We start from the raw sequence: 12,001 nt of genomic DNA, 5'->3' as shown, positions 1-12,001 counted from the left end.
GAAACAAGTAATTACCTTCATAATATTAGACCAACAAATAAAATTAGATCGACTTTATAGAAAAAGCGAAGTGAAACAAACAAATTTCGGGAGATTGATGACTTATTATTCAATATGGGTATCTTTCCGAGTAGAGAGATTATCAATATTTTAATGGTAAGAATGAGATGAAGGAGGGAATAGAAGACAACGGCGGCGTAAAATGCTGGACTTTGAGATTTTAAGTCAAGACTCAAGTAGTGAAAGTGAGGAATTAGGTCAAGTAGCAGAGGGTAGATGAATGTATGTATGTGCAAGGGGTTAGGGGTTACAACATGATTATGAACTCTTGATATTGAACGAGTCAGCCCAACATCATATAAAATGACCCAATAAATGAATGAAAGGCCCAAATGATATTCATTGACCCGATTTATGATGATTTTGTTGGTATTTGGGTTGATACTGATATTTCGGTTAATACGAGTGTTCGAACAAACAGGTCAACAACTATCTAATAACTCATGTTCACTAGCTTATGATATTACAAATGATGAATTACTTGCATTTAATTATTTCACGTTTTCCGTTTTCCTGTATATACACTCCTTATATTTGATCTTAATAAATAATTCATTTCCAAGTAGTTAGGGGTTAAATTTCGTAATTGTACAAAGTAAAGAGGCTCAATTTCCACATATGCGCAAATGTATATCAAACGCCAACATATAACGTAGTTTATAGAGAAGTCTTCAAGTTTTGTAATAAGTTTAGATTACCTAAATTCACTAAAACATAATGCTTGAAGAGCTATTTACTCCCGTCATTCCGATTATTTATTTACTTTTGATTTTGGCACCAAGATTTTGTGAATTAATAGAGAGGGGACCATTTGTAAGCATTATTATTAAGTGACAAGTGAAGGATAGGTTACATAAACGATCAAATTGCCCTTCAAACATATACCTCATATATAAAGATAGACAAATGACTGGAGCACAAATAAGGGGAATATGCAAACAAATGATTGGGACGAGGTTAGTACTTAGTTAAGCAATTAAATGATTAATCATCTGCAACTATATCTGCACAACTTTGAAACTTTGACATTGTATATCCTATTATCATTATACATCATCACTCAAATATTAATAAAAAACATTACAGCTAATTATAAAGGGATCAATTGATACATTACTAAATAACATGATTGTAAATTGTAAAAGCAACCCGTGCACGGGTTTATCTCTATAAATCTCATATTAATTTCATGTCATATAAATTACTATTTATATTTTATATTATACTCCCTCCGATCCACGCCAATGGTAACACCTAAAACGAACGATCCACACCAATGGTAACATACCTTATTTGACCTAAAAAATTACTCAATTATCCTTATACCCATCATCTATTTATAACTTTGTCATCTAATGACCCATTCACCCATGGCCACCACCCATTTTTTTATTAAACATTACATTATTCAAGTGGTCACAACCAAACTTTCCAACTTTACCCCTTCTCCTAAATAATCCATATTCCCCCACGTTACCATTGTTGTGGATCGGAGGGAGTAGTTGTAAAGAGTCGACAAGTAAGACAAGTATCATCACCTTTTTATGTTCATATTGCTCATATTCTAATTTTTGTAAGCCTAAATAATTATGTAGTTATTTAATCGGGTAATCCTACAAAACAAATAAGTTGGATCACCACATTATCCTTGGCGATTAACCAATTTCTAAATGCTGGGGTAGATCCTAAAGAGATACCACTTCCCTATGAATTTATCTTGAATCGCGATCTTTTGGCGCAACTTTATCCCAGTTTTGGTGAAGGAGCAACCCCCTTTTCACCTTGAATTGGTCAAAATATACGGAATTTCTCACTTTTCGTGGAGAATTAGATCCAGTAACTGGGGGTCGTAATATCGCATCATTTAATATACCTCAAGGCTCAACCCGTGCATTTTTTTGCACGGGTATAAAACTAGTCAAGAGGTAAGATTCGCAGCAAGCCAACAAGGTCACATACCTGCTTGACGATATAGGGGAGTAAATGGAGAGAAAGGAAATGGAGAGGATCCATTTTCCTTATGATGCATGGTTGACTAAAGATATGAGACACAACATAAAATGCCTTGACCGATTATTATACGAATTATATATCATTAGGTCTGAATGTTAGGAGTATTACGACTTCTTAATTACTTCACTACACTCTTATCAGGTTGCTTGATTAAACAGAATTATATGGATTTGGTACTAGTGCTGCAAAAGTGCAAATGTATTTACATGAAAAGATTGGAAAAACTAAAAATACTAGAATTATGAGTCCTACAGACACCTAGAGTCCCTTCCCCTAGAGTCCCTTCCCCTAGAGTTGTTGTCGTCATCCACGTCTTGTTGTTTCGATGATGATCGAATTGGTTGACCATCGCGAAAGTTTGAGAGGGTTCCCTTGCATACATAAGCAAAGGATAAATAAATAGAATCAAGGCCATTAATGTCGAATACAATCTCAGTGAAGCGTTTCTCTCTAAGGCTATACCAATAGCATATGCCGGTATATTTAGATATACAGAGTAGTTCATGTGATGATCCTTTACGGTAAGCAATTGGGTGGTAAACCTCTTTAATCCCTCGTGCGGGAAGGCTCATCAATTTAACCCAAGACGATGTATCACCATAATTCTTCATAATCCATGTAGTATAAGTCGCCTTGTTCATATCGTACCATAAAAAACGTAATTTCCCATCAAGCACACCTAGGTAATAATAATGACCATCTCGAGATGAATTGGAACCGACTTCACCCGAAATAGTATCTGGCAACAGCACGTCACTAGACCATCGTTCAGCCTTGATATCAAAACAACCAATTCTCGTCAAGCGATAATCATCATCATCATAGAAAATCATAACAAGTAAATGGTTTTGTACAAGGACGGGAATACGCATCCATTGACCCGTGGTCGCTTCACACTCGATAGTTCTCCACGAATTAGTTCTCGAGCTATAAACAACGACTTCCCTTAGCTCATTCCCATGTATACCTTTATAGTCGACAAACCTGACAACTTTGAAATCGTCATTGAATTCACCTTCTAAACCATAACACATGCCATATTGTACGTAGTTAAAGTTAGTGGGAAATGCAGCATTAGAGAGTACACGGTAAATTTGGGTAGTTGGGTTCATCACGATGAGACATTCATGCTCGGCGTATCCGCGCCCAATCAAGAGGTACGATCCGCAACATGCCACTATTGACATGGAGTCCAATCGTATAAGCCAATTTGACCGTATAGGGGGGTAAGGGCAAAGCGTAGGAGGAGAGTGTAGGGAGTCCAGTTCGTATATACGGAACGAGTCGTTCTTACCTGGCAGGATTAAGAGGCGATGATTGGCCTCGGCAAATAATGCATTGAATTCAGGGGATGAAATCTCGCTTAGAAACGACTTTGAAACACATTTGAAGCGAAAGAGGGATTTAGCGGGTAATTTGGGGAGTATACATGATAATATTATTTCCATAGGAAGGCTAACTCTCAAACATGGTTTTAGGGTTTCGAAACTTGCATCCATTGTAAGGGAAGAACTAATGAGATCTGAAAATTGGGGAAATCGTAGCTTTTATAAGAAACTTGTTTTATACCCGTGTAGATTCTGCACGGGTTTACTCATTAATTATTTTTTAAGTAACAATTTTAAACGATTTTTCATATTAATTTTATTGGATAATTATTGTGTCTTATTTAGTAAAATTTAAAACGATACCCATATTGGTGTTAATTATTTACCGTGAAAGTGTTAATTAGCCTCCTTAAGTTTGCCCAATTGTGAAGCCACATCCCTTAAATTTCAAATGGGGTAATTCGCCCCCTTAATTTTGACAAAAAAGTGAAATCGAATATTTTATGTATATTTTTTAAATCCAAATCAGCATTATTACTGAGAGAATAAAAATTCTCAATAGTTTTTCCCTCACAAGGAATCTGCTGAATAAAGAAACAAAGCTCTATTTTTATTAAATTATTATCTTTTAATTAAGATATAATCTTTAATCATTATAATATATTTTTAACTAAATTATAATCTTTTGATTAAAATAAAACAAAATAGGTATAAATCTAAAATTAGTATATGTAAAACCGATAAATGAATATTATTAGCTTCGTATTAAAGAAACTTACCACGTACTTAATTCGTATAAAAAATAATTATGAACTGATATTATTACTTTTGTGACAAAAAAAATCAAAATTATTTGAGAAAATTTATAAATTGAAATCATTAGTTTTGTGGTAAGAAATTTCATTAAAAAACACATTCATGACTTTACTCAAATTTTTTGATTAGTTTTCCATTTCAATTTTATCCTCATATTAAAATATGAATAATTAAGAATATGACAATTTTAAATCTATAAATACTACAGTACATTATAAATTAAATTATCCATAAATACCAGTGGCGTATCCAGGATTTAGACCGCGGGGATACGGAAATTCAATTTTCAGGAGCCATCAAATTTGTACCAAGTCTGATAATGACTAAATTTAAACATAAAAAATATTTACAAAGATTGAAAGTGTAATTTTTTTTTATATAAAAAGATTATATTCTTCTTTTGGTTGTTTTTGTTAAAATGGTTTTTTGAGTTTGATGGCATGACATAATAATACCAACCAAGAGTTACTCGATTTTATAATTATAGTTTGAAAACTAAATCAATGGAAATCACTTTAATAATGAATATTACTCATACTCTTTGTCTTTTACTTAATTATAGGGTAAGACAAGTGCCTTGATTGGGAATTGAACACGGGACAACATGGAAGGAATTTCCTCTACAAACCACTTTGCTAGAAGTAGAATGATGCAATTTTATATAACTAAATACCGCTTATTTATGCGCGGGATCCACACTAATAGGCAAATACCAACATAAAATTTTTTATATTGCATAAATATTTAATACTATATATTAAATCCAGAAACCAAATGACTTCAATGTAATTAAAGAAAATTATACAAATTAATTATACTACTCCCTCTTATTCACTGTTTTCTTCCCTATTTCCTAAAACGGATTATTCAGTTTTTCTTTCCATTTTTTATTTTGGAAACTTTTACTCTTATTTTATTCATGCTTCTCTACTATTACCAAACCCATCCAACTCATTTACCCATATTTTATTATTTTTCTTAATGTTTTGGCCCCACAATTTCTTATTTAACCCCTAATTATTCGTCCCTCTCTCATATCACTAACCTCACCCAAGTCTTTTACTCTTATTTTATTCCTCACCTTGATACTCATGGCCACAAACAATGGGAAGAAAACCCTGAATAGGAGGGAGTATATAATCTTAAATCAATAACATCGTGTGATGGACCTGATTAAGAGATCTCAATGCAACTATTATATAGTTTGAGTTAAAACTAAAATATATAAAAGATTGGTAATTTTTCTAAACATTTGTAAGAGACTAAAACATGGTCAATTTCCATAAAATAAAATAAGTAATTAAGATGGTCAATTTCCTTAAAATAAAATAATTAATTAAGATGGTCAATTTCAAGGAGACTAAAAGAAAGAAGATGCTTGATAATTTTCCTAAATATTTTTAGAAGACTAGAAGATGGTCAATTTCCTTAAAATAAAATAATTAATTAGTATAAATATGAACACTTAGGGTATTAATTATTATCATTATAAATTATATATTAAATTTAAAATCTATGCAATTTTATTAAACATTATTATAGTTTATTAGATGTATAGAGATGTTAATTATTTAACATACAAAAATATAATAAGTAGATTATAAATAATCAAGTTAGATTCCAAAATATATAATATTGCATAATTTTTTCGATTTGATTTAATATGTAATATATTTATATAAATATATAATCCTCTTAAAATTGCATGTCTAAGTAGTAAAAATAATGTCGTCAGTAAAGAAAAAAATTATAGTAACATTGGATATAGGTATATGAAAGTAATCACTCATTTGAATAGTAAAAGTAACAATAGTATCCGCGAGATTAGTGACACACATATACACTTTTAGAGAGAAAAATATTTTAAGCAAATACTCTCATTCATTCATCAATTAAAAGTGACACACATATACACTTTTAGAGAGAAAAATATTTTAAGCAAAATTCTTTGAGCCTTAATTATTATTTTATAATTTGCTTATACAAAAAAATTGCGCATCAATTTTGTCAATCACTCGAAGAAAAATCGTTATAGGATACTAAGTGCACAAAGATATTATACTCACTCGCATAACGTGAGATTAGTATTTATCCTTGTACTTTTCTTATTAACGTAAGAGCAACCTAGAGTATTTAGCGATACTCAATCTGAGTTATAATCATACAGTTGATTATACGAGTGGATTGATAATTTTTGTAATCCGGAGAAAGGTACTAAAAATTATTAATCGAGAATAGTGGACGTAGGTTTCGACTTGTGAAACTGAACCACTTCAAAAATCCTGTGTGTCTCTCTTCTCTCTCTCTTTATATTTGTTGTTTCGATTTTGCGCTTATTTTTAGTAAATTAATTAGTTGATTTTAATCAATAAAATCAAACAATTAATTTTACATCATATATTTCGAAAAAGTGGTCATCGTTTTAATACTCAATTCACCCCCCCCCCCCCCCCTCCCTCTTTCGTATTCGATCAATAGACTCCTCAATTGGTATCAGAGCCTCGTGCTCTTGATAAGCCTAACGGCTAGAGTCTGATCTATTTTTTTTAGTCTATTTATCTTTTTTCCGCTGCATTTATTTTTTATCAAATGGATTCCAAACACCTTAAGTGTCCTATATTCAATGGGAAGAACTATGGTTTATGGAAAAATATGATGACCCATTTCATTAAAGGAAACGATTGGGAGTGTTGGTTGATTATCAAGAATGGTCCGAATAAGATCTTACTTGCAACCAATAATGGCACTACCGTCGAAAAGAAAGAAGAAGACTATATTGAGGCGGATTATAAAAAGGCTGAGAAGAATTCAAAAGCAATAAGCTTATTGCAAAACGGTATGATTGCTACTGAATTCGATCGTTTCTCAACCAGTTCATCTGCCAAAGAAATATGGGATGGTCTAGAATTAGCCTATGAGGGAACCACTGTTGTCAAAAAGCAACGTATGGCATTACTAATGCGAAAATACGAGCTGTTTGCCATGGAGCAAAACGAGTCAGTTGACAGCATGTCCTCTCGCTTTTCTAGCATCATCAATGAACTAAAGAATTTAGGAAGAACTTTTGACTCCGAGGAAATTGCTAGAAAAATTCTCAGAAGTATGTCTCGCAGATGGAGACATAAAGTATCTGACATAGAGGAATGTAAGGACCTAACTTCGTTATCCTATCAGGAGCTACTCGGAACCTTAATGGCTCACGAGATTACTCTGAATCAGGTTGAGGAGGAAGCTGGCACAAGCAAAAACATGGCCTTATAAGCTGAGTCTAGCAAGATTAATGATTCTTCAGATATTGAAGATGAAACCGTATTGTTTGTTAAACGTTTTAGGAAAAAGGCTTTCAATCAAAATCAAAATAAAACAAATAACAAATCAAAACAAACTCCAAAGAAAAGTTCTGGGTCAAAATGGTCTTTCTCTAATCGTGGATGCTTCAAGTGTGGTGATAATGATCACATGATCAAAGATTGCCCTACATGGAAGAAAATTAAAGACAAAAATCAACGTGACAAAACAAAGAAGGAATTCAAGCAAGTTATGATGGCATATTGTTGAGGAGACTTGGACTCTGAAGATGGCGAATCTGAAGATGAAGAAGAAACTGCCAATCTTTGCCTAAGTAGCGTCAGTCTTGACCTATTCTCTGAAAGCGACAATAAAAGTAATGCTTCAAATGCTGAGATGTGTCTTGTTGGAAATTCAGATTCAGATTCAGAGGATGAAGAGGTAGTAGTGAAAGAAAATAATCTACGGTATCTCGACAGTGGATGCTCGAGACACATGACAGGAGACATAAATCATTTTCTTTCACTAGAGCCCTTCTTCGGTGGCAAAGTTACCTTTGGAGATAACAAGAAGGGTAGGATTATTAGAGTAGGAAAAATTGGAATTTCAACCTCCCATTCAATCGATAAAGTATATCTGGTAAGTGGTCTTAAACATAACTTACTTAGTATTTCTCAATTATGTGACAAAGGAAATAGAGTTGTTTTTCATGCCGATGTTTGTCGTATCATAATTGAAGGTACTAGTAATGTTTTACTTGAGGGTCATCGTATGAGGAATGTGTATATGATTGACTTAAATGTTGTCAATACAAATTCCTTCTCGTGTATGAAAGCAACCTCAGATGAGTCTTGCTTGTGGTACAAGAGGTTTGCACACATTAGTCCAACTATTTTAAAGAAACTTAAGTCCATGGATTTAGTTGAAGGCTTGCCCTCAATTAAATTCGAGCAAGAGACAATGTGTGACTCATGTGCCCGTTGCAAACATGTTAGATCCTCATTTAAACCTAAAAGAGTAGTTAGCACTAATCGACCACTTGAGATGGTACACATGGATTTATGTGGACCTATGAAAGTTAGAAGCCGTGGTGGATCAAAGTATATATTTGTTCTAGTCGACGATTACTCAAGGTATGTCTGGCCAATCTTTCTTTCCTTTAAAGATGAAACTTTCGACGAATTTGTGGTATTAATGAAGCTTGCCCAAAATAAATATGACAAAAAGCTAATTTCGATTCGGACGGATCACGGCACGGAATTTGATAATCAATTTTTCATAGAATTTTGTAGGGAAAATGGTGTGGGGCATAACTTCTCCGCACCACGTACCCCACAACAAAATGGTGTCGTGGAACGTATGAATCGAACTCTAGAGGATATGGCTCGTACTATGCTTTTGTGTAGTGGCCTCCCTAGAAGTTTTTGGGCAGAAGCTGTTAGTACCGCATGCTATGTGCTTAATAGAGCTATGATCCGACCTATTTTGAAAAAGACTCCCTATGAACTTTTAAGAGGGAGAAAACCCAATATATCACATCTCCGTTGTTTCGGGAGTAAATGCTTTGTTCACAATAATGGAAAAGACAATTTAGGAAAATTTGACCCCCGAAGTGACGAAGCTGTTTTTCTGGGATATTGGGATCATAGTAAAGCTTACAAAGTGTTCAATAAAAGAACCTTGCGCATAGAAGAAAGTGTTCATGTTCGCTTTGACGAAGATAATGTGCTTGATAAAGTTGAACAGGAAGAAGAGGATCCAGATGAGCCCGATTTCTTTTTAGCAAGAAATGAGCCCTTAAATGAAGATGAAGATATTCAAGGTATCAATGATGAACTAGATAATTCTGCAAACGATCCTAAGAGAAGTGATGAGTCCGTAGTTAGTGATACTATTGACCCTTCCTTAGATAAAGAAAAAGATCTTGAAGTTATACCTAATGATGATGTAACTTCCGATCCAAATCATGAAATTTCTAATGAAGTTAGTGATACTTCTGAAGAAAATCCCGAGTCCAACTCAGGAGGAACAAATCATGATTCCACGTCTGCAGATGGTGTGAGTTCATCAAATGATAATGAGTCTAAAGTTCTCAAAAAGTGGAAACATCAAAGCTCCCACCCTTTGGACAAAATCCTAGGGGATCTAGAAAAAGGCATTAAAACTAGAAGGTCCTTGAATAATTTCTGCTCGTTCTTCTTCGTTTTACATCAACCATTGAACCTACCAATATCAAAGAAGCTCTTGCTGAACCTGATTGGATAACCGCTATGCAAGATGAGCTTCAACAATTCGAACGCAATAAGGTATGGCACTTAGTGCCACGACCTAGTGATCGAACTGCTATTGGTACAAGATGGGTGTTCAGAAATAAACTGGACGACGCATGACTTATTACAAGAAACAAGGAACGACTAGTTGTCCAAGGCTACAATCAACAATAAGGGATCGATTATGACGAGACCTTTGCACCCGTAGCAAGACTTGAGGCTATTCGTCTCATTATTGCCTTTGCTGCTCATAAAGGAATGAAATTATTCCAAATGGACGTTAAGACTGCATTTCTTAATGGCTACTTGGAAGAAGAAGTTTATGTAGAATAAGCTCCCGTATTTTTAGATAGCAAGTTTCAAAACCACGTTTATAAATTAGACAAAGCTTTATACGGTTTGAAACAAGCTCCAAGGGCATGGTATGTGTAACACCCCCATACTCCAAGTGCCTTACCAGGACCAGGCCACTCAGGTATAAGGATGCTACCATCTCGGTTACCCGAAGCAATGATAATCATCAGACAATAACGAAACAACATTTAAATAGTATAACTTTAGTGAAAGGTTACAATCCAAACCAAATACCAAAATACGAATACAAGTTCTCAAAACCAACTGTCTACTCAGCTAACTGAAATGTTTATTAAACTACTAAAGTTACAGCGGAAGACTTCTATCATTAGACGGTGGCACATCCCAGCTATCCCATGTAACTCGACTCATACCTGCTCAATAACTGCTTACCATTCCCGAATGGATCACCACAGTTTTTAAAACATTAAACGGGGTCAGTACTAATCACACAATTTATATAACCAACAACACAAGAAACAAACAAACAAACGGTCACACACACAATCACACCCACTCCAATCAATCTCCGTCACCGACCGTCCACTGGACCACCACCAGCCATGGGGGACCGCACCGTACCCACTAAATCCCCGCTCATCATACCGAGCGATAACCCTGTCCCATTAATGTGCACATCTCCTCCCGTGGCGGGTTCCACGGAGGGCGAAACTAGGGCGTGAAGCCACTCCCGCAAGTGACTCCACTCAGCCGAGAACGCATCTCGAGAACCAGAGACAAACAATCACAACCATTAAACAGCAATCAAAACCAACAACCGTCACAATACGAATACGATAATATTCAACAATCACAAAACACCAACAATGCATTATGGGACTAATACCGAGTAGGGAAACCCTACCTGGAAAGCAACACAATCAGACGGTCTCAATAGCTGATATCAAAAGGCTACTTCTACGAATCTTCCTCCTAACATAAAAACCAATAATCACTACCAATTACGAAATACAACAAAACCCCCAAATCCCAATATTAGGGTTTAACCAACTTTAACGAAACACTATAAAAACGGTACGTAGATCTTACCCTCGGCGCAAGGATCATAACGGTATAAATAAAGGTAAAATCCGACCTTCCAAGCTCCGGGATTTGCCAACAATGCGATTGATGCGAAGAACGTAGTTTGTTTTCTCTTTTGAAGCAATTAGGTTTGTAAAAGTGTTTAAAGAAAAGTGGCGGAAGTAATTATATACTTAATCGCATTATTAACAAAACCCGACAAATCATCACCCGTCAGAACCTAGGCTACTCGATCGAGTAGCTGAGGTACTCGATCGAGTGCCCCCTTACTCGATCGAGTATCAAGGTTACTCGATCGAGTACCCAACAGGTCAGAAACTATTTTTAAAACGCAACACACCCTTACTCGACAGAGTAAGGCCTACTAGATAGAGTACCCAGAGACTCATAAAACCGTAGTATTACAGTCTTCCCTCCTTAAAAAGAACTTCGTCCCCGAAGTTCAAACCACAACAAAACAAAGACACACACTACAACACTCCCGACTCAACAACCAAAACAAAACTCAACATAAAACATGTTACTAACCCAAACTCAACCCGACTCAACCACAATAATCATACCGACACAACATAAAAAGGTATAAAAACTCTTAAAAACTCTTCGCGATCATCTCCTACCCCCCTAAAAGAAACAAGGTTACGTCCTTTCTCGACGAAAAACTGCAGCAGCCTCACGAAAAGGCGCAACAGGTGCTGCGTCTCTTCGAAGAGATGCAGCAGTTGATGCGTCCTTTCTCGACGTCTGTCTCCTGATAATTCGTAAAAACGGTTTTAAACGAGGTTTTACAAACCGGTTTTAAGAATACTTTCGACATAAATCTTACAT

The 12,001-nt window shown here is 35.1% G+C and overlaps 1 protein-coding gene across 1 annotated transcript; it reads right to left on the bottom strand.

Annotated features, from left to right (window-relative positions):
• Positions 1-2,321: 2,321 nt before the first annotated feature.
• On the bottom strand, positions 2,322-3,107 carry LOC141648633 (F-box protein CPR1-like). Its single transcript, XM_074457359.1, has one exon. It carries the CDS (start codon positions 3,105-3,107, stop codon positions 2,322-2,324), a length of 786 nt encoding a protein of 261 aa, XP_074313460.1.
• Positions 3,108-12,001: the final 8,894 nt, after the last annotated feature.

This window comes from Silene latifolia, chromosome 3, assembly GCF_048544455.1.
Source record: "Silene latifolia isolate original U9 population chromosome 3, ASM4854445v1, whole genome shotgun sequence".
Lineage (NCBI taxonomy): Eukaryota > Viridiplantae > Streptophyta > Magnoliopsida > Caryophyllales > Caryophyllaceae > Silene > Silene latifolia.
Note: the sequence above shows the minus strand (reverse complement) of the source record. Positions and strands in the feature narration are given on the sequence as shown.

What these genes read in the sequence shown, in the direction of transcription:
- LOC141648633 (XM_074457359.1), bottom strand. Translation starts at nt 3,107, where the DNA reads ATGTGTTATGGTTTAGAAGGTGAATTCAATGACGATTTCAAAGTTGTC.